Source organism: Cheilinus undulatus, linkage group 14 (genome assembly GCF_018320785.1).
Source record: "Cheilinus undulatus linkage group 14, ASM1832078v1, whole genome shotgun sequence".
NCBI classification, from domain to species: domain Eukaryota; kingdom Metazoa; phylum Chordata; class Actinopteri; order Labriformes; family Labridae; genus Cheilinus; species Cheilinus undulatus.
The window spans coordinates 45165405-45188773 of NC_054878.1; the positions used below are offsets into that span (position 1 = coordinate 45165405).

Below are 23369 nucleotides of genomic sequence, written 5' to 3' on the forward strand. Positions count from 1 at the left end.
ATGTCTCTTTACAGTTTTTATTTAAATCTCCAAGAGAGCTAACATGGAGCGGCTATACTGAGCAGCTGAATTTGGATCCATATTTATTTTCTGCAATCACCTGTAGAGGAAAAAAGAACAACTGCAGCTGTTCATCTCTATTTAGTTCATCAGCACTAATATGAGGACACTCACATTGTAAAAACTTACCTTTAAAAATATGACATTTGGTTAATGTACTCCACAACCAGATTCCAGTGAACATGTTTCTAGTATGTCTTAAAGTTTATACTTGTGTTTTGTTTTGGGACAGTTAACCTAGACTGAAGAAAAGGTTATTAATGGTGTTTTCTCTTACGTACATACTGATATCTCTGATTAAAAACACTGAAGCACATGATATGATAGGGTGCTCATGTTCTTCCTTTGAATACACACAGCCTTAAATATGGCCCCCAAAAGTCAACTGACCTATAATAATATTTTCCTTTTTTAGCCCCCACAGTCCATCAAATCAGCAGAGTAATTGGAATGTTTCAAAAATATTTAAAAACTAATCTGGTTAGACAAGCACTCATGTAATCTTTTAACTTGCATTTCTTGTGGTGCTCAAGTCACCTCGATATTTTACTTGATTATGTTCTGTTTGATTATAAGATTTACTGCCATTTAATTTTCTCTTTTTGTTGATTTTTTTATCTGTTTTTATTTCTTTATGTTTTAAAACTTGAAAGTGTCTCAGTGTTTTTAAAGCACTACATAGTTTTACTTACTGTTCTTACTTAATAATTAGAATTATAAAAGTTGCTGTTGTTGTCATGATTATTATTATTTATTAATTTTTTATTATTTTATTATTATTTACGCTGATGTTGTCACTATCAGAACATTATTAGTAACAGTTGTGTTCAAATAATAGCAGTCCAACCAGATCAATTGCTGTTTTTGATAAAAATTATATTCCTGCCTGGCAAATAATTTACTAGTAGTTGTAGTAGAGTAATAGAAAACCAACAGAGCCAACAGCAATAGCAGTGTGGAATTCAACTAATAAGGTCATTCATTCCGTGAAAAAACAGGTGTCAAACAGGTGGCCCTTATTTAAGGCTGAAGGCAGCAAACTCCTGACCAAAATTTGAAGACCAGTTGAAAAATTGCAAGAATTTGCATTTTCCACTGTTGGATCTTAAGAAGGAAGAAATGGGAGTGAGAAAAAAATGTACAACCATTAAACTGAAATAGGCTGAAAATAAAAAATGTTTTGATTTGAAATAGAATGTGTTCCCAAATCATTTGTGTGCGCGGAATTAAAGCTGTTATAATGATTTTGAGCATCATTCACTTGTTTATACACACTGCTATTATTTTGAACACAACTATATTTTAACATACATTCTCACAGTTCCAGTATACACATAGAGGGATGTGCTCTATACTCTCCCTGGTAATGAAAATAACATTTGTGGCACCTCTGTGTCATGCTTTTTGGTAAGTTGCATGGGAAACGGTAGGTCACAAGTATTTTTCCAACAATACAATGCCAAATAAAAATGACAGGCAATTTCTATCAAACAGCCACCCCTTGGTTTCGGGAGCTTTTCCTAGAGATTAAATTCAGCCATTTGCCGGAGAGACGTTCACTGTAATGATTAAAAAAAGAAATTCTCTATCAGAAATCTTTAATCTACAAAAAAAGTAATTGAAGTGGTTCTATATTTATCAGATTTTTTCACTCTGCCATCTAGATTTTGTTCTTACCAGTGGGGTCAAGGCTTTCCTTTTATTGCTCCATAATACCGGCATTGATTCCATGTTACTGATATGTTGGTGATGCTACCCATGACACCTGGAAGATCATGCAATTTATTTATTTATTTTGTTACTTAGTCAGTTAGTTGATCCCAAAGTCTGAGCTGAGGTAGGACAGAGGACCTTTAGGTTTTCTGTAGATTTTGCTAGGAACAATCTTTAGACTGATTTTAAACCACCAAACCTGGTGACTCTGTAGATTTATTAGATCTTTAGCGAAAACTCTTGATTCCAAACTTTCAGAATGATTTTGTTTTAAGTAAAGACTTATTAATTGTTGTTATTATTTATCGTGTACTATACATGTTCAGGCACATTGGTTGTTGAATCTCTATTGCTGCCATTCTTGGCCAGGCTTCCCTTAAGAAAGAGACGTCTGATCTCAACTGGACTCACCTGGATAAATAAATGTTGAATAAATAAATACATTTCTTACTTCACCATTCTCACCTACTGTATTCAACCACCCATAGCCCCTACCAAATAGCCACCTACAGTGTTTCTCAAATGGTGTGGCAAGGCATACTGGTGTGCATTGCAACAAATTTTGGTGTACCATGGAAATGTGTACAACTCTAAATTATTACAAGCACTAAACAATAACTGAAGTCACTGTAACGGGTTTTACAGAGGCTATTTTGCATGGACATTGATATAGTGGACCTTGACATTTAAGCTTGATCTTAGGTAGTATGCCTTGGTCAAAGAAAGTTGAAAACCTCTGGCTTACTACATACACACACAAAAATGTCATCATAACACAAATACAAAAGCCACAGCTGTAATAAATAGTTATATTAACTTGTGAACATGAACATGTTCTTTAAACTGGCCTTTACTTATGTGTTTTTTTCACTTGCTTTGACTTGCAAAAAAAGAAAAGAGAAGAATTAAAGATGATTGACAGTATGTATTAGTCATCATTCTTATATTGTGGTTATAAATGTTTAGGGGACTGCTAACTGGGAGACACTTCATCAGTTCATTTCATCTGTTAGTCAGTAACTGAACACTCCCTGTATATTACCTTCAGATATAAAAAATGTACGGTAATGTTGAACAAACTCATGACCTTTCACACTGGCATCAAACTGGTTTGCACACAACCCTCCAGAACAAAAAAAGTTTTACCCAAAGCTCTAGGCATTTTTTGAGTTTAAATGAATGCATGTACCATCAGATAAACTTTTAAGTGCAGTCAATGTTATGTTGAAGCCTATTAAATTTTACCAGTAATTAGATTAATCTGCTGTTAACTTGTAATGTGAATTTTACTCAGAAAACTGTGGCAGTTGTTTGCCATTTTATAATCCTGCGGTGCTGACTGCTGATTTAAAAAGTCTTCTTTACACATGCACTTCTGAAGAGAATCATCTTCATTTGCTGAATTAAGTGTCATAGTACTGGAATACTTTGACACCAAGTTATAGTTAATTTTAGCTGTATATTTGTAAAGTTAATGTTTGAGAATAAAATTATTTGGAAAGACAAAATCTATTAATGCATGAATGCATATTAATTAAGCACAGGTAGTCAATGAACATTCTACATATAGCTCTGAGGGCATAGGGGGGAAAGAATATTTTAATCTTTTATTTTAATTAAAGATAAAATAACTGCTAATGTGGGTTGCAGATGGTCTTGCAGTAAGGTGATGCCCGATGTGTGCAGGCGGCCCTGGTTCAAGTGTGACCTGGAGCAACTTCAATATCTTACCCCCATTATTTCATCCCTGTTTCTGATTGAATCCACTGTCCTCTCTGAATAAAGGTAGGAAAAGCCCAACAATACATCGAAAAGAACCTCTTTTGCAGAGACTGAAAAAAAATACCAGGTAAACGAGAAATAAAACATTGCTGTGCAAAGAACAACCTTTTTGATTTTAGTTTTAAGTGAGATTTGGACATTTGTTTTTTCTAAATATATTTTTCCCTTTGGATATTTAGGTAAATTGATTTAAAAGAATATCCTCCAATCAGCCAACACAGCATAAAAACCACAGCAGCAATGTCTCCATCCGCACTGTTCTCAGCTCTGATAACAGCCACTCACACAAATTTGATTACAAACTGTTACATTACCTCCTGGTGTTGAAAAAAAATCTGCATGAATGCAATGAAGGAAGGGGTAAATCCTCTTCAGCTCAAACCAAGTAACCAACCACAGAAAGAATAAACATTCAACAAGCAGGTTTTCAAACGTCTGTTTTATAACACAGTCCAACTGTGTATCTTCAAACTTCAAGGAAATGTGCTGAAGCATCTCTGAACTTTGGTATGACACATCTGAACCACAGTCAAATATTAACAGAGGAGGACAGATTGATATCAGGTTGATGATCAAGGTCTCATGATACAGATTTAGGGTTATTGCTAGATTTGAACACTCCAGTGTATTGTTTCTTCGTGATTTGTGTAAAATAGGACACATCATTTATCTTTCCTCTTTTGTCATTATATTAAACCTTTCTCTACAGACCTTTTGTATCCTTTGTATTCTGTTTTACATTTTTGTATTCATTTTACAATTTTATTTTATCTGAGTTGCCTTTCAGCTTAAGTATTGTTATTTTATAGCCTTTGAAAGTTTTGAGCAGGAGAGATCCCAAGCATGGGTTCGCATTTTCCACACCTTCACTACCAGGTAACTGGTAGATCTCTCGATCTCCATCTGCTAAAAACTTTCGAATGAAGTCTCTCTTCTCTCTCTTTCACCATGCTGACTCTCCATCTGCATAAGTTCTTCTTCAGTGTTCTCCGGTTCTTACAAAAATCTTCTTGTATCCACAATAAACGGCACATTATCATCACTCAAGTTGAAATCGCTCATATTATCTTTGTTTTAGCTTGGTGTGGTGTTACTATTCCTGTAGAAGCCCGCAGACCCACACAGCTGATCAGAGGATAAGTGCACGGTCGAGGGAGACAAAATGGGGAAAGCTGTGTTGTAAATTAGTGCCTGACACAGAGGGTTTTTTTGGAAGAAATAAAGTGCTTTGTACGTTTTCGACACAGCGTACAGGTGAGCCATCATATTTTCCTGGCCCATTTTTACGTGAAACTAGTTTAAACTGACTGCTAGAAATGCAAATGGTGGACTAAATAGCAAATGCTAATGAAAATGATGAGTGTTCTATTGGTCTGTATATTGATCTGCAGAAGGCTTTCGATACTATAGATCAGAGACAGTTATTAAAGAAATTAAAGATGTAAGGGATACGAGGGATCATTCATTCTTGGCTGGAAAGTTGTTTAGGAAATAGACAGCAGTGTGTACAAATTAATGATACTGTGTCAAGATTTAGAAAGATTACCTGTGGAGTACCGCAGGGATCTGTGATTGGTCCAATACTGTTGATTCTTTATATCAATGATATCGGCAATGTTACTGATTTTTTTTTAGATACACAATATTTGCAGATGATACAAATTTATTTTGCTCCAGTTAGAATTTAAAAGAACTTTTGTGTGGTGTCGAAAGGGAGCTGGAAAATCTCAAAACTTAATTTGATGTGATTAAATTATCTCTACACATTAAGAATACAAAATGTATGGTTTTTGGGAATCTAAAAGACAGTGATGGAAATATCACACCCAAAAAATGTAATGTTGACATTGAAAGAGTTTTTGAAACCAAATTCCTTAGGATTGAGATTGACCAAAAGTTAACATGGAAACAACTTGTTCAACACATGAATTATGGGGATCCACCTTTAAAACAACCACAAATCCAATAATAAAACGGCAAAAACAAGCCATAGGTATCATCAATAAGGCTGATAATTTTGCTCACACTGAACCACTTTTTCTAAATTCTCATGTTATGAAATTTTGTGATGTTTTTTCTACAAAATAATGCCAGTGATGTTCAGAGTAAAATCAAAAACGCTCCCTGACTCAGGACAGAGGTTCTTTATAATTCATTAGTCGATACAATCTCAAAAGTGTCTGTAAATTTACTGTACAAAAAGCTATAAAGGTATGAAAGGAGATAGTTTCTTCTAGCTTCTAGCTTCTTATAGCTTCTATTGTTGGAGTTAAATTCTGTAATGATGTCAATATAAATTTAAAAACCATGTAATTCGCTCTTGGTTTTTAAGAAAAATGGTTTGTAAAGCTATTTTTGAAGCTTACAAGTGTGACTGATTATCTGTTTTTTGTTTCTTTGCATTACTGGAAGTTGGTAGCTTAAATAGTTGAAAATGTAGGATAGGCTTTTTTAAGTAGTTTGCTTCTGCCAAACTGCTTCCGCCTTTCACTAAAGCACTGCTAGCCTGTATAGTTGAGGTTGGCATTAGAGTTGCGCCCATCTATTACTTAATTTTGTCTTGTCACTCTAGTTTGCCCATCTTCAATGTGGCAGGCAGAATGTTCCTCCTGTCACTTTCCTATAATTTTTTCAAAAGTCCTGCCTGTATGGGAGGTTTCCCTGATGAATGTGAAATACATCCATGCTATGGATATATGAAACAGTCTATCTGGCATGTCCAGTTAGGTGAATGAGGCCCAGTCAACTCCGGCTTTCAATAGTCTACTCAAGATTAAGGACATCTTTATTATGGCATAGGGGCAGATGAAAATGATGGGGAATCGCTTTGATACAGTCTTGAAGCTCACACATTCATATCAACATTTTTTGTAAAACTTCATCATTCTCCAAGGAGAAAGATTCTGTACAGCCCAGTTAGGGTTTACTTCAGCAACATCTGTACATCTTCTTCCCTATTTTATCTGCATTCATTTGTACATAGTGCACTTGCTCAGCAGCTCAGGAATTATGATGTGGTACAAAGCAACTGCTGTCATACGCATTTGCAGAAGAAATTCCTGAAATAACCAGTGACAGATATTACCCATAGGAAGGAATATGTCATAAAAAGAAAACAAGTTGCCTCCTTCTTAGAGAGAACCCAGGAGCACTGAGGAGTTATATGACCGCAGTCTAAACCCTGAATAGAGAGGTTCATTGAATGTGGTGTTGAATGTGTGGAGGTGGATCAGTTTGTCAGAGGAGATGCTGTAGAAGGACAGAGAGCCAGCAGGACAGTCCACATACACTGCTACTCTGTTTGAGACCAAGGCTGAACTTGAGGACAGCTCTGTTTCTCTGCTGTTGTGCCAAGCAGAGCAGCCACCATCAGAGCAGAACAGACACCAGGACTGATCATTTCTTCCAAACACGCCGTCATCACCATTTCCCCTTCGACTTATTCCTTTGTAAGTCACTGAAATGTAAACCTCTCCTTTCCACTCCACCTCCCAGTAACAGCGACCAGTCAGACCATTTGTACACAGCAGCTGTTCCCAGCATTCAAATCTTTCTGGATGATCAGGATATGTCTGGTAGTTTCTCACCAGTCTCACATTCTTGTTGTCAGACAGCATGAGATTTCTGTTTGCTGTGTTTGGGTCCAACGTGAGTTCACAGTAATCTGATATAGGGGGAAAGACAAAACGCAGTAGACATTTACCATAAAACAGCACTGATTATTTTATTCTGTATTGACAGTAATGTGCATTGCCACATTGACTCCATACTTACACTTCTTCAGGCCACGTTCTAACCTCTGCTGTCCACTGTGATCCACCCTGGAGGAAGACAAAAAGATTTTTTTGTCCAACAGGAGATCTATTGCTGTTCAACATGAAGCAGTGTGCTTACGTTCATCACAATAACAAACAAGTCTAAACTCATCTTGGTCTGGCTGTCACAGCAAAATAAGACAACTGCACACCTGGTTTACAGGGTTTCTTTCCAGTAGGGCCATCCTATATGGAGGAAATTTTACTACCTTCTACACTAGAAACTGACCCTTTAAAACATGATCACTTCCAGCAAATTACTTAGGTCCTAAACTCTTGTCAATGAACACTTAGCTCTCACTACACTCTGAGGTCATTTTTACACCTGATAGTAGGGGGGACTGAGTTTAATTAGGGGCTGAAATTGCAACAGTGTTGCACTTTCATATGGTTTGGCTCACTTTTACATTGCACTTCAAGAATCAAAAGGGCTGGACAAAGTGAAGCAGTTATAATTTCTGTCTGTTTTTGTCACTACCATCCCGAACAAACAGCAATGGAGAAGAAGACAAAGAAGACGAAACTGCCTGTGGCAAGGACAAAAAATCCATCTCCTTGCAGTCCTTTTGCCGCGTAACAATGGAGCAACACCAAACTTATGCTGTCCTTGGATTTCTGCCTTTGTGCTCATATATGTGTTTCACAAAAGGGTTCCCAGAATGAGCAGCAACCGAGGCAGTGAGCTGTCAAGCATGTTGTTCTTTGCATGAGATGAAAGAGTCAGTTCACAAGTTGCTCTGCTTTGCTTTCATACTTCAAACGTACTTGTTTGCTTGTTGTGTTTTCAGTGTTTTCACTTATCATCCTCATATTAGCCACTTTCGCCAACAGTTTTAAACCCAGCATCAGTCTTCCAACCGCACTGCCTCTTCCCCAAACTTTGTTCCATTTTGCTTTAGCACAAAGTCACCCTCTAATGTAAAACAGATTGTTGATCAAAAGCTGTACATGCTGTATTTCCACAGTCTTACCTCAGCTCAGGAGACCTTGTGGAGAACTACTCATCTGTCTCTAAGATATACAAACTGTGCCTGACAGAGGTCCCCCTTTTTTTAGGACTAAGGCGCATTCACACCAGAGCCGTTTGGTCTGCTCTAAATGAACTCTGGTTTGTTTCCCCGGATGGTCCAGTTCATTTGGAGTGTTGTGAAAGCTCACACGAACTTTGGTGCGGACCAAACAAGCGGACTCTGGTGCACTTGAAAACAGGGGGTCTCAGTCCGCTTCCAAACAAACCCTGGTGTGGTTCATTGGAGGTGTAAAAGCAAAGTGGACCAACTTGTGAACCAAAGGCAGGAAGTGACATAAAGCGTAATGATTTACGGATCTATATGTGATTTAATACATTCAAATACATGTCAGTACCTTGCCTGGCATCTGTGTAGCCATATCAACAGGTTGTAGTCGGTGCTGATTTATTTGTATCATGAATAGAACAACATGCTCGACAGCTCACCGCCTCACTGGCTTTTCATAATGCCCCAATGCAAAACCAGAAACCCCAAGACAGTGTAAATTCTGTGTTTTTTTGTTGTTTATGTGAAAAAAAAAAAGAAATAGAGTTCTGGTTTCATCTTCTTCTACGCCTTCTTTTCCTATTGGTTGCTGTTTGTTTGTGACGACAGCGCCCCAAATGGGCAGAGGTTGTATGAGACACTTGGGCCATTTGATGAGCAATGTGAATGCGAACCAAACCAAAGGAAAGTGCAACAATGTTGCAATTTCCATTCCAAAATGGACAAGTCCCCTGGACTATCAGGTGTGTGTTCCCTTGTAAAATGAAACAACCGCCAACATAGTGTCTAATCCATACTCCCACCATTACTACATAACAAGTAGATTTAATCCGTCACAGTCAGTCAGCTTTACCCCTTTGCATCTGGAATGGAATGGAATGGAATGGCCTTTATTGTCATTATACAGAATGTACAACAAGATTGGAGAGCTTCTCCTTTTCAGTGCAATAGATAGATAGTTAAGTTAAAAAGAGAGTATACAAAAATAGTTATAAGTATAAAAGGTTGTAAGAAGACTTTATATATACAAGATATATACAAAATAAAATAAAAAAGAAAAATCCTACTGGACAGCGCAATTGAAACTCTATGTACAATATGAGGTAGAGGATAAATATTAAGAATAAAAAAATTCCTCTTTTCTAGTTCTCGATATTTCTATTGTATATAAAAATGTATTGCACAGGATATAGAGATGTATTGCACAGGACAGCTGAGTATATACTGAATACTTATAGTGCAAAAGGTTGTTAGTACTTACAGATGATTATATGTCACATATGATTGTATTATACGGGATGAATAAATATAAGTATTGAGGTAGTATTTAAAACACAGTAGCAGCATCAGTGACAGTGGTAGAGATATTGCATATTTTTCATTATATTGATGGCTGGGGCCGTTGCATGTGAGAGTTCAGGGTGGTGGTGGCTCTCAGGAAGAAACTGTTTTTTAGTTTGTTTGTCCTTGTTTTGATGGACCTGTAGCGCCTGCCAGAGGGCAACAGGTCAAAAAGCTGGGCACTGGGATGTGAACTGTCCTTGATGATGTTGTGAGCTCTGCTGAGGCACCGGGTGGAGTAGCCGTCCATCAGGGAGTGGAGAGGGCAGCCAATAATCCATCTGTGCTGTATTGACTATCCTCTGAAGCCTCCTTCTGTCCTCCTCAGTGCAGCTCCCGTACCAGGTGGAAACACAGTACATCAGCAGGCTCTCGATGGACGCACGGTAGAAGGTCAGCAGCAGCTCCCTATCCAGGTTGTTCTTCCTGAGGACTCTGAGGAAGTGTAGACGCTGCTGGGCCTTCTTTATGACAGCTGAGATGTTGGCTGTCCAGGAGAGGTCATCAGAGATCTGGACTCCCAGGAACCTAAATGTGTGGACCCTCTCCACACACTCGCCGTTGATGTAGAGGGGGAGCAGGTCAGTTCTGTTCCTCCTGAAGTCCACGATGATCTCCTTTGTTTTTTGGGTGTTCAGTGTGAGGTTGTTGTCTGAGCACCAGGTCGTTAGTTTCTGAACCTCCTCCCTGTAGGCTGCCTTGTCTCCCTTTGATATCAGTCCAACCACTGTGGTGTCGTCAGCAAACTTGACAATGATGTTGTTCCTGTGGGCCGGACTGCAGTCGTAGGTGTAGAGGCAGTACAGGAGGGGGGTCAGCACACAGCCCTGTGGTGATCCGATGCTCAGGGTGCGGGTGGAGGAAAGATGGGGGCCAAGTCTCACAGTCTGGGGTCTGTTGGTGAGAAAGTCCTTAATCCAGGTACATGTGAGAGGGGGGAGGCCCAGGGTGTCCAGTTTGGAGGTCAGGATGTCTGGGATGATAGTGTTAAATGCCGAGCTGTAGTCCACAAAGAGCATCCTGGCATAGCTCTGCTGTTGTTCCAGGTGGCTCAGCACAGCATGCAGGGCTATGGCGATGGCATCCTCTGTGGATCTGTTCGCCCGGTATGCAAACTGGTGGGGGTCGAGTGTGGGGGGGAGACTGTGGTGTTGTCAGCAAACTTGCTCTCTCAACAACAGGTGCCAAGTCAACATGGTCTGGCAACTCCTGGATGTGCAAAGCTGTGGTCAGTGTTGGCAGTGTCTGGTAAAATTAGGGCAACGAATGTGTTGTAAAGAATTTGTTTCAGCCCTAATGTATGGCATTTGGTCTTATAGCTCTTGCCCTCTATGCTTTACCTAACATGCAATTCCCTCACCTCATCTAGACTCCACAGTCAAGTCTGTGCAAGTAGGTTGCATTTCTACACTTGCTGGGGCAAAATCAAGGTCCATGCAGCTGCCACCCATCAAGAAGTCAAGATATGTTAGGATTTTTTTAATGTGGTGTCAGTCTGTCCTTTTACATTGTACTTTTGTATCACCAGAAAAGTCTTTCAGGATTTTGAAGACTTAAAGGTTTAGGTTTCAGAATCCAATGGACTTCTAGGGGTCCATGTCGTGACCACCTCGTGCCTAAGAACTATATTACAAGACATCCAGACAATTAGCAAGTTTTTCTTTTTTTATGAAGGAAATTATTGAAATCAGAGGCATTTTTTGTATGACTTCTGATGGCTGTCCATACCTTAAAGTGTCAAGTCTCCAGTGTGGATCCTCCAGGACAGTTGACAGCAGCTTTACTGCGGACTCTCCTGGATGATTGTAGCTCAGGTCCAGCTCTCTCAGATGGGAGGGATTGGTGCTTAGAGCTAAGGCCAGAGAAGTGCAGCCTTCCTCTGAGATCATACAGCCTGACAGACTGAAATGACAAAAACAATATAAACAACACGAAGGGGAATGAGGATATTTAAGGTATTTTTTAACTAAGCCCAAGAGCCTGACCTGAGAGTTTCCAGTTTACAGAATGGATTCTTTAGTCCTGTTGATAACAGCTTCACTCCTGAATCCTGCAGGTCATTGTTACTCAGGTCCAGCTCTCTCAGACTGCAGGACTTGGAGTTGAGGACTGAAGAAAGAGCTTCACAGCTTCTCTCTGACAGATCACAGGAACTCAATCTGATGGATTAGAAAGAAAAATGCTTGTACTTCTCATAAAATCCAATTCTTAAATATGGTATTTAAACCCTGTAGCAGTGAATGTAACTGCTAACAAGTATTCCTATCTGTACACATACAGGGCCTTTTTGGAGGCTTTCACCACTGGCAGCAGCCTCAGAAGAGCCTCTTCTGAAGCAGAGAATTTCTTCAAATCAAACACATCCAAATCTTTTTCTGATGACAGTAGGATGAAGACCAGAGCTGCCCACTGAGACAAAGAAAGCTCATGTGGAGCGATCACTCCTGAAGTGAGGTACTGTTGGATGTCCTCCTCTAGTGACCAGTCCTTCAGTTCATTCAGACAGTGGAACAGATTGATGCCTCTCTCTGGAGACACATTCTCACTGATCTTCTTCTTGATGTAGCTGACTAAGATTTCAGTGGTCTTTAAACTACTTTTTGTTTCTGACAGCAGACCTCGGAGAAGACTCTGATTGGTTTGCAGTGAAAGACCCAGGAGGAAGCGGAGGAACAAGTCCAGGTGTCCGTTTGGACTCTGTAGGGCTTGGTCCACAGCACTTTTGAGAAGATGATGAAGTTTAGGTTTTTCTCTGAAGATTTTAGGGATTGGCTGTGTTGTTTGTTCTTCAGCCATCAGATTGACTCCAGAGTTGATGAAGATCTGATGGACATGCAGAGCAGCCAGAAACTCCTGAACACTCAGATGGACGAAGCAGAACACCTTGTCCTGGTACAGTCCTCTCTCCTCTCTGAAGATCAGTGTGAACACTCCTGTGTACATTGAGGCCTCTTTGATATTGATGCCACACTCCATCAGGTCTGGTTCATAGAAGATCAGGTTTCCTTTCTGCAGCTGCTCAAAAGCCAGTTTTCCTAAAGAAACAATCATTTTCTTGTTCTCTTTGTTCCAGTGTAAATTTATCTCAGCTTCTCCATCATACTTGATGTTCTTCACTTTGGTCTGGACCACCAGGAAGTGGATGAACATCTCAGTCAGGGTCTTGGGCAGCTCTCCTCCCTCTCTGGTCTTCAGCACATCTTCCAGGACTGTAGCAGTGATCCAGCAGAAGACTGGGATGTGGCACATGATGTGGAGGCTTCTGGATATCTTGACGTGGGAGATGATTCTGCTGGCCTGCTCCTCATCTCTGAATCTCTTCCTGAAGTACTCCTCCTTCTGAGGGTCCCTGAACCCTCTGACCTCTGTCACCACGTCAACACACTCAGGAGGAATCTGACTGGCTGCTGCAGGTCGTGAGGTTATCCAGAGGCGAGCAGATGGAAGCAGGTTCCCCCTGATGAGGTTTGTCAGCAGCACATCCACTGAGGTGGACTCCGTAATATCAGTGAGGATCTTGTTATTTTTGAAGTCCAGAGGAAGTCGACACTCATCCAGACCGTCAAAGATGAACACGACCTGGAACTCTTCAAACCTGCAGAGTCCTGCTTCTTTGGTTTCATTGAAGAAGTCATGAACAAGCTCCACCAAGCTGAACTTTCTCTCTTTCAGCACATTCAGCTCTCTGAAATTGAATGGGAATGTGAACTGGATGTCCTGGTTGGCTTTGCCTTCAGCCCAGTCCAGAGTGAACTTCTGTGTTAAGACTGTTTTCCCGATGCCAGCCACGCCCTTTGTCATCACTGTTCTGATTGGTTCATCTCTTTCAGGAGCTTTAAAGATGTCTTCTTGTCTGATGATTGTTTCTGGTCTGTATGGTTTCCTGGATGTCGTTTCGATCTGTCTGACCTCGTGTTCATCGTTGACCTCTCCAGTCCCTCCCTCTGTGATGTAGAGCTCTGTGTAGATCTGATTCAGAAGGGCTGGGTTTCCTGCTTTAGCGATCCCCTCAAACACACACTGGAACTTCTCCTTCAGGTTAGACTTTAGGTTGTGTTGGCACTTTGAAGTTACGGTTCCTAAATAAATGACAAACATGTTACTTTTACAAATTTATTATTTCTGGCATTTTTGTCCAGAGTGAAAGCAAAGCTCCTTTTACACTTTGGGAAAGAAAATTTGTCAACAACCATACTTTTGATAAATTCCTTACAACGGTGAGTTGCATATTTGAGGGTTAAGAAGAAGCAAATACTTTGGGATATGGTTATAGATAAGCTGGATCTTCAGATTATTTTGTGCAGCTTCATTAGAGCTCTGTGAGCAAAAAGAACAGAAAACTGTACCTTTAAGGTCAGCCTTATTACAAAATACAATCTATAAATGTATTGGGCAATCTTTTCGAAGGCAATCAAGAAAAACCAGGGCCAAGAAGCAACCATTATAATCTTAATGATAACTTATCTTTTGGTAAACAAGTGTTTACTAAAATCAATTTTTAATGGTTATTTTTAGACATCAAAATGCCATTTCCCCAAATCCTGACCTCTGTAAATCTCAACAAATCTGATCCAATCAAGAAAATTCAAATGACAAAATCTTTCAGCAGTTCAAATGTAAACCTCTTATTGTTTCCTTTGCTTCCTTTTTCCATCCTAATTATCATTACATCTGTTAAAATCATCTTACGGCTCTGCAGACAGTCAGCAATCTCTTCATGCTTCATGATCCTCAGGAAGTCCAGAGTGATTTCCAGAAATGCCTCTCTGCTGCTCTGCTTCTCCCCCAACACCTCGTCAACCTGACCCTCTAAGCATTCTAGGTAATCAGGACTCAGAGCTCTCTGAATCTTCTTCAGCTCTTTTTTCACAAAAATCACTATTTTTTTCTCAAGCAACTGAAACAGAGTAAAAGAAACAAACTTGTAAGCTTTAAATTACACAGGACTGACACAAAGTCTACTGTAGAGCGCAGCATGGAGAGTGGATGACATACTGTAAACAGTTTAACATGTAAATTTGAGCTGGTTCAATCAGCAATGATGACTGAATTCGTACATTAACATAAAACAAAGATGGAGTCTGGCTGTGTTTGTATATTTACACACCACAAAGATTGAGTCCAGGTTTGTCTGGTCACCGGAAACATTTATGTTCTGCTCATGAGCTCTGTGAAGGAAACAAAAACACAGAAGGTATCAGTTAGTTATTAGTTATTAGTTAGTAGGGAAAAAGATTAATTTTATGCACTGTAAAACAAAATTAGTTGAGCTTACTTAAAAAAAAATATGGAAACTCATTTCCTCAAAAATAACAAGTAAACTACACTTGACTTTTGTGAGTTGAAACAATTTGTTTATTTTTAGTGTGCAGTAGTTGTTCTACATTAATTATTTAATTATTCACTACTAGTTTAAAATCGATTATTTTGAGTGCTCAAACCTGAGATTCAAATGTTTCTTTAAGTTTGCAGGACTTAGGCTAAATCATCTACTTTGAGTGTTTAATACTTAATATTTTTAATGCACTTCAAAGATTATAAACAAATAACCACACAGTGTTAAAAACTAATTTTGTAAATAGACTTAAACAATCATTTTCACAAATTATTTTTGTGAACTTCATTTATAGGCTTTTCTGTCAATATAATCATCATCATCATCATCATCATCCTTTGGTGGAATTTCATGCTAAGTTGATTTTTTTTTTTTTTCAATTCTCATTTAACCTTATTCTTCATATATTTCTACATTTGTTTACAAGTAAAGCACAAGGAGGATTAACAATAAAGGACTGGACATTAAGAGTACAGGACAAATAACATGCATACCGTTGATCAGGAGAGGGCTGTCCATCGTCAAAGTGTAAGAGTTTACCCATAGACCTATCACTCTTGAAAGACACACCACTAGGAGCAGGTCCAGGTTTAGATCTGGATAAAGATGGTAATTCGGAGGCCAATCAGATCACAATCCTGAAACACTTTCAATGACCAGCACCAAATATTATGTGAACTTTATAGGCTTTTCTGTCAATATAATAATAGGCTAATACCATAATACAAATAATACTTACACTTATCCTACAACTACTACTATTACTACTACTTATAATAATAATAATAATTATTATTATTATTATTATTATTATTATTATCATTATTATATATACATGGGTGGAGTTCTGTCAATTTTTATTTCACCATTTTTTTCATACTATTCCACATTAAGTTACATGTATAGAATATGAATTAACAATAAAGACAATAAAGAAAAGACCGGACATTAAGAGTACAGGACAAATAACATGCCTACCGTTGATCAGGAGAGGGCTGTTCATCACCAAAGTGTAAGAGTTTACCCATAGACCTAACACTCTTGAAAGACACACCACTAGGAGCAGGTCCAGGTTTAGATCTGGATAAAGATGGTAATTTGGAGGCCAGTCAGATCACAGTCCTGAAACACTTTCTCCAACCAGCACCTAATGTTCTGTGAACTGCATTTATAGGCTTTTCTGTCAATATAATAATAATGCTTATACCGTAATACTAAAACTAATACTTCACCTTCTACTACTTCTTATAATAATAATAATAATAATAATAATAATAATATTAATAATACGTGGGTGGAGTTCTGTCAATTTTTATTTCACCATTTTTTCATACTATTCCACATTAAGTTACATGTAAAGAATATGAATTAACAATAAAGGACTGGACATTAAGAGTACAGGACAAATAACATGCATACCGTTGATCAGGAGAGGGCTGTCCATCATCAAAGTGTAAGAGTTTACCCATAGACCTATCACTCTTGAAAGACACACCACTAGGAGCAGGTCCAGGTTTAGATCTGGATAAAGATGGTAATTTGGAAGCTAATCAAATCACAAACTTTGAACACTTTTTCCAACCAGCACCTAATATTCTGTGAACTGCATTTATAGGCTTTTCTGTCAATAGAATAATAATGCTTATACTGTAATACTAAAACTAATACCTTACCTTCTACTTATAATAATAATAATAATAATAATAATAATAATAATAATAGTAATAATACATGGGTGGAGTTCTGTCAATTTTCATTTTACCATTTTTTCATACTATTCCACATTAAATTACATGTATAGAATATGAATTAACAATAAAGAAAAGACTGAACATCAGGAGTGAAGGGCAAATAACATGCATACCGTTGATCAGGAGAGGGCAGTCCATCGTCAAAGTGTAAGAGTTTACCCATAGACCTAACACTCTTGAAAGACACACCACTAGGAGCAGGTCCAGGTTTAGATCTGGATAAAGATGGTAATTTGGAGGCCAATCAGATCACAGTCCTGAAACACTTTCTCCAACCAGCACCTAATGTTCTGTGAACTGCATTTATAGGCTTTTCTGTCAATATAATAATAATGCTTATACCGTAATACAAATAGTACTTACACTTATCCTACAACTAATACTATGACTACTACTTATAATAATAATAAAAATAATAATAATAACTATTATCATTATTATTATTATTATTATTATTATTATTTTATATACATGGGTGGAGTTCTGTCAATTTTTTCATTTTACCATTTTTTCATACTATTCCACATTGAGTTACATGTATAGAATATGAATTAACAATAAAGAAAAGACTGGACATTAAGAGTACAGGACAAATAACATGCATACCGTTGATCAGGAGAGGGCTGTCCATCATCAAAGTGTAAGAGTTTACCCATAGACCTATCACTCTTGAAAGACACACCACTAGGAGCAGGTCCAGGTTTAGATCTGGATAAAGATGGTAATTTGGAGGCCAGTCAGGTCACAATCCTGAAACACTTTCTCCAACCAGCACCTAATATTCTGTGAACTGCATTTATAGGCTTTACTGTCAATATAATAATAATGCTTATACTGTAATACTAAAACGAATACCTTACCTTCTACTTCTACTTATAATAATAATAATAATAATAGTAATAATACATGGGTGGAGTTCTGTCAATTTTCATTTTACCATTTTTCTCATACTATTCCACATTAAGTTACATGTAAAGAATATGAATTAACAATAAAGAAAAGACTGGACATCAGGAGTGAAGGGCAAATAACATGCATACCGTTGATCAGGAGAGGGCAGTCCATCGTCAAAGTGTAAGAGTTTACCCATAGACCTATCACTCTTGAAAGACACACCACTAGGAGCAGGTCCAGGTTTAGATCTGGATAAAGATGGTAATTTTGAAGCTAATCAAATCACAAACTTTGAACACTTTTTCCAACCAGCACCAAATATTATGTGAAAATTAATTTTAGGTTTTTCTTTAGTCATTACTTTAATTATTATTAACTATCAAATGCTCATTTTGGCAAATTTAGCAAAAAGGTAAAAAAAAAAATATGACAGATTGACTAGAGATCAAGGGCAATCAGTAGAATTTCTTGCTGGGCTTTAATTTTTTTTTTTTTTTAATTCTTATTTAACTTTATTTTTCTCACATTTCAAAATTTTGCAAAAAGTGAAGAACATGGATTCACAACATAGGAAAGATTTAACCTCAAGAGTGAAGGACAATTTGCAATCTAACCTTTAATCAGGAGAGGGCTGATAAAACATTTTACACTCCTACCTTTTATCAGCAGACTGGTGTCCATCTTTGTTCACACTTGATTCAAACATCATTTGTATTTTCTTCACAGACAACTGGCGAAGTTCAGGTCCAGGTGTGGAGTGTGGAGTGAGCTGCTGCTCTGGGCTTCAACACACCAAACAAAGTGCTTTGAGTGTGGAAAAATGATAGCTGAGTTTAGTTCTGAAATGCAGAGAAGTCAGTAAGATATCTCACCTTGGAGCTTTGGTCTGGTCGTCATGTTCCCCACACAGAGAGGTTTTAGAGGCAGGGAATCCCTCCCCTCTGTCCTCACTCTGATTCATAGCAGAGCCCCCACCTTCACGCATACACAACAAGGTTAAGTATTACAACAAGCTTTACACAACAGAGACACACACTGCTTTTTAAGTGTAGTTCCTGATTCTACCACTAGATGCCAATAGAGTACATGTTTTACAGAGGGCAGGCCAAGACCATAGAGTTGTTCTGAAATTTATCATAATGCCATTTTATAGTTGTTTTCATGTCTGCTAAAAAGTGAATGTGGAGCGTATATACTTACCATCTGAATTCAGATCCATATTTATCTTCTGCCTTCACCTGTTGAGGATAAAAAGAGAACTGCAGATGATCACCTTTCATCAGTCCATAAGCATCAGTATGGGGATAGATTGATGCTTAAAGAAAGAACTCACTGAGAAGTAAGGTCTCTCTTCCAGGTGTTCTTTGCAGTAATACAATGAAAGAAGAACAGAAAAATACAGAATGAATGATTACAAATACATTCATAGTCGCACATTCATTCTTCTCATCTCATGCCCGGCATAATAAATCACATTTTGAAACAGTGGCAATCACTTTCTTCAAGCAGTTCAGACACAAAATCTTTAAAAACACTTCATGATACCAGAAACTGCATCCTTGTCATCATTTGGAAATTATGCTACATAATAGATGCAGTAATACTAATGGTAGTCTTACCCCATAGTGTGAGAATATTGTGCTTTCTATGGGGGGGGGGGTGCAGCAGGACACCGGCTTCTTTAAATTCCAGCTGTCAATATAGCATTCTATCTGTCTATCTAGCTATCTATCTTCAGGACTGTATCATACCAGTTTTAAGTGTAAAGTCAACCTATGCTGTCAAAAAAGCCTCTCCAGACGCAAATGAGTCTGACATCTGAAAGACTTAACATATAAATAACCAAAAAAATATTTAGGAAACCGTTTATTGTAACATATAACATATTTATAATAGGTAAGATTATGTATTTTGGTAAATGTGCTTCATGATGATTTATTGTCCTCCACTGACTTTATCTTCTCATTTTCTCTCTCTTCACTGTTATCCACACACATGCATGTCTCCGTCTCCTCCCGTTATCTCTATGCCTGTGTGATCTTTTGTTCTATCCTAATCTGCACGTGGACGAGGTTTATTTACGTGCATAAATAACTCATTAAGCTCTGACATCGGGAGGAGGCGGGGCTCTATGGTCAGTGAGCGTGTGGGTTTGCTTAGCTCTGGTCATGGAGTCAGACAGAACAAGCAGAAAACCAGGACTCAAAATTTAACTACATTCATGTAAGCAAGATAAACAACATGAGGCTATTTAGTTTGTTTAATAAAGGGAGCAGGTATAGACCTGCTCTGTACAAAAGATGTCCTTAAATGACTTCTGTTGTGATCTGGCACTGTATAGAAACTCCAACAGTTGCGTGCACAGACTTTTTCAAGGGCAGTGGCGAAAAGGAAAAAAAGGGCACATACAGCATGTTCTCACCACTGAAGAGGGCACTAAGTTTCCCGTGTTTTCAAGGGCACTTTAGACATGTTTATATGTTATACAAATGGCACATTATATAGCCTTAAAACAGACTAACTAGATAGACTACTCAAGTTAGTTTGTAGTTAGGATCAGCATCCACAAGAACTGTGTAGATTCAACATTGGACTGTGAAGAACACACAGAAAGAAAGAAAGAAATCTCTAGGGGGTCTGGGGGTCTTCCCCCAGAATATTTTCACTGAAGTAGATGTCATTTCCTGTATTCTAGTGCATTTTAACACCATATTAGCACCAGATAATCCAAACTGGTTCTGTGGGATATAGTTCTGGCTCAATATAGATCAAAAAAGGGCCCAACATAAGTCATTGCAACAGTAATGTTTAATAGTATTTCTTGGTCCTAATGGTCTTCTGGAGTTTAGTGTGTTTTTTCCACCCACAAGGGCAGTTTAGTGGCATTTTGGCTCCCAAGAGGGCACTTTAACCTGTGTTTTGGCTCCCAAGAGGGCACTTTAGAGTGCATTTTACCTCCCAAGAAGACACTTAAACAAGCATTTTGGCTCCCAAGAGGTCTCTTTAGTGTGCGTTTTTGATCAATTGGGCCAAGAGGGGGTTGAGGGCCAAGAGGGGGGTGAGGGGGGCGACCCCCCCCTGCACACAACTGAACTACAATTACATAAAATTGTCAGGATATTCAAGGGGAACGAGGGGTGCCATTTTGGGGGCTGGGTGCCCCCCTGATAGATTGGTAGGGGAAACAATGACAAGTTTATATTGATCTCAGAAGTCCCCAAAACATGCCTGTGAAGTTTGTTGCTGGGAAAACACTCCAGCATCAGATTTGTGCATGTCTAAAAAACGCTGTTTCAGCCCTACTCAGAACAAGCCATTTCTGTGTCTGTAGCTTTAAATGTTAATGAGCTGTCATACTCCACCCTTGACCACACCCCTCTCAGGAAATAGATGCAGTCTCTGATAAACCCTGCTCTGTGGGAGCAAGTGTTGTCATCTTGGAGGACAGAGTTCAGTCCCAGACTGTGGAGATATGGGATTGCCACTGGTTGCAGAATCTCACCTCGATATCTCTCTGCATTGAGATTGCGTCCAATAATGACAAGCCTCGTTTTTCCAGTGAGGGAGATGCCGCCCCACACCATCTCACTGCCTCCACCAAAAGATGTTACCCTATCAGTGTAGCAATCAGCATAACGTTCTCTGCATCTTCTCCACACTTTGACCCGACGTTCCTCCACATGTTCAGGTTCCAGTGCATGTGCTGCCGACACCAGCACAAATGTGCCTGACGGTAGTGCAGTCTGTCGGGATTGTCTGGGCAGAGAGCCATCGGCCATATCGTCCTCCAAACCTTGACTGCAAATCTGTAGAAGACAATGCTGATGACGCTTTTGAGCATCCTGTTTCTCCTCAACTCTCCTGGCAAGGTCAGGCTTAAGCAAACTGAACAGAGTTCGGATCTGGCATCTCAGAAACAGCTCAGCTGGTGTTCTTCCAGTCACAGTGTGAGGCGTACTGCAATACATGAGAAGAAAATTTGCCAGTCTATGGTTGAGTGATAATGCTGCCTGATGATCTCCTTCCAGCACATTTTCCTTAGTGCTTGTTTCAGGATTTGTACAGACCTCTCGGCTGCCCCATTTGATGCTGGGTGGTAAGCTGGTACATGAGTGTGTTCCTCTCCAGGAATTGAGTGAATTCTGATGACAGCAGCTGTGGCCCATTATCCGAAACTAATTCTTCGGGAAGACCGTATGAAGCAAACAAGCTTCTCAGCACTTTGATGGTGTTGTGTGATGTGATGGAAGTCATAGGAAATACTTCTAACCACTTTGAATGGCTATCAGTGACTACCAGGAAATACTGTTTGTCTTTTTTCAGCAAAATCAATGTAGATTCTTTGCCACACTCTTTCTGGCCACTTCCAAGTGTGCAAAGGTGCAACTGCTGGCATTTTCTGCACTGCTTGGCAAACCTGGCAACCCTGAACAAGTTCTTGAATGTCAGCATCGAAACCTGGCCACCACAAGTAGCTGCGAGCAAGAGCTTTCATTCTGCAGATACCTGGATGCTCATGATGCAGATCTTCCAGTAATCTCTGCCGATAAGCTGGAGGTATGATGACTCGCTGGCCCCAGAGAATGCAGCCATGCTCTGCTGACAACTCCTGTCTGCGAATAAAGTAAGGTCTCAGTGCTTCTTCCTGCACATAACTAGGCCATCCATTCATCGTGTAACTCCACACTTCGCTCAGTAATGGATCTTTTGAAATAGCTTTCTCAATGTCTCTGGCACACACAGGTAGCTCCTCTACATGAGAGAAGTAGAAAATACTTCCTTCTTCTTCTGTCTTGCAGTGTTGCAAGGAAGGCGGGAGAAGGTATCAGCATTAGCACGATCAGCTGATTTCCTATACTCAATGTCATAGTTGTATGCCATGAGAATGAGAGCCCAGCGTTGCATTCTTAAAGCTGCCAATGTTGGTACTGCTGACTTTGGCCATAGTATGGCTAAGAGTGGCTTGTGATCTGTGATGAGTGTGAATTTCCTCCCATACAGATATTTGTGGAATTTCTTTACTCCAAAAATAATAGCCAGTGCCTCTTTCTCAATTTGGGCATACTTTCTCGAAGCATCAGTTAGTGTCCTTGAAGCGAAAGCCACAGGTCTCTCCTCCCCATTTTCCATAACATGAGAAAGCACTGCACCAACTCCATATGGTGATGCATCGCATGCAATTTTCAGTGGCAGGTGCATGTTGTAATGTACCAATACCTTGTTTCGCTGCAAAAGCTTCTTTTCATCCTCAAAGGCTCTGTCACACACAACTGTCCATTTCCATGCTAAATCTTTTCTCAGTAGGTTGTGCAGAGGCTGCAGGATGGTGGAGGGTTTCTCCAGGAACCTACTGTTAGTAGTTGAGAAGACCTAAGAAAGACTTAAGTTCAGTAACATTAGTTGGATTTGGTGCATTGGTTATGGCTGCAACTTTTTCTTCAGTTGGATGCAACCCATCTTTGTCAATACAATGACCCAGATACTCCACACTGTTCTGGAGAAAATGGCATTTGCCCAGCTTCACTCTGACATTATGTTTCTCCAGGCGTGTGAAGCACCTCATCCAGTCTTTTTAAGTGCTCTTCCTCTGAGGAAGCAGTGATGAGAATATCATCAAGAAAACATGTCACATGGTCAAGACCTTGCAGTATCTGATCCATGA

General features: G+C 39.2%; 2 protein-coding genes across 3 annotated transcripts in view; both read right to left on the reverse strand.

Moving 5' to 3' along the window:
* The window catches only part of LOC121521360 (NACHT, LRR and PYD domains-containing protein 3-like), a 25392-nt gene extending 21386 nt beyond the window's left edge, over positions 1 to 4006 (reverse strand). For both annotated transcript variants that reach the window (XM_041805309.1, XM_041805308.1), the window contains exon 1: positions 3870 to 4006. The gene's annotated coding sequence lies outside the window, so the exon portion shown is untranslated. The remainder of the gene's footprint in view (positions 1 to 3869) is intronic.
* Positions 1 to 14720, reverse strand: part of LOC121521187 (NACHT, LRR and PYD domains-containing protein 3-like) — a 15866-nt gene extending 1146 nt beyond the window's left edge. Inside the window, exons 1-7 of the mRNA XM_041804944.1 lie at positions 14690 to 14720; positions 14417 to 14605; positions 12006 to 13806; positions 11713 to 11886; positions 11456 to 11629; positions 7330 to 7376; positions 6698 to 7219 (exon numbers count right to left, since the gene is read on the reverse strand). Coding sequence (XP_041660878.1) covers positions 6698 to 7219; positions 7330 to 7376; positions 11456 to 11629; positions 11713 to 11886; positions 12006 to 13806; positions 14417 to 14605; positions 14690 to 14720 — 2938 coding nt within the window. The remainder of the gene's footprint in view (positions 1 to 6697; positions 7220 to 7329; positions 7377 to 11455; positions 11630 to 11712; positions 11887 to 12005; positions 13807 to 14416; positions 14606 to 14689) is intronic.
* Between the last annotated feature and the right edge of the window lie 8649 nt (positions 14721 to 23369).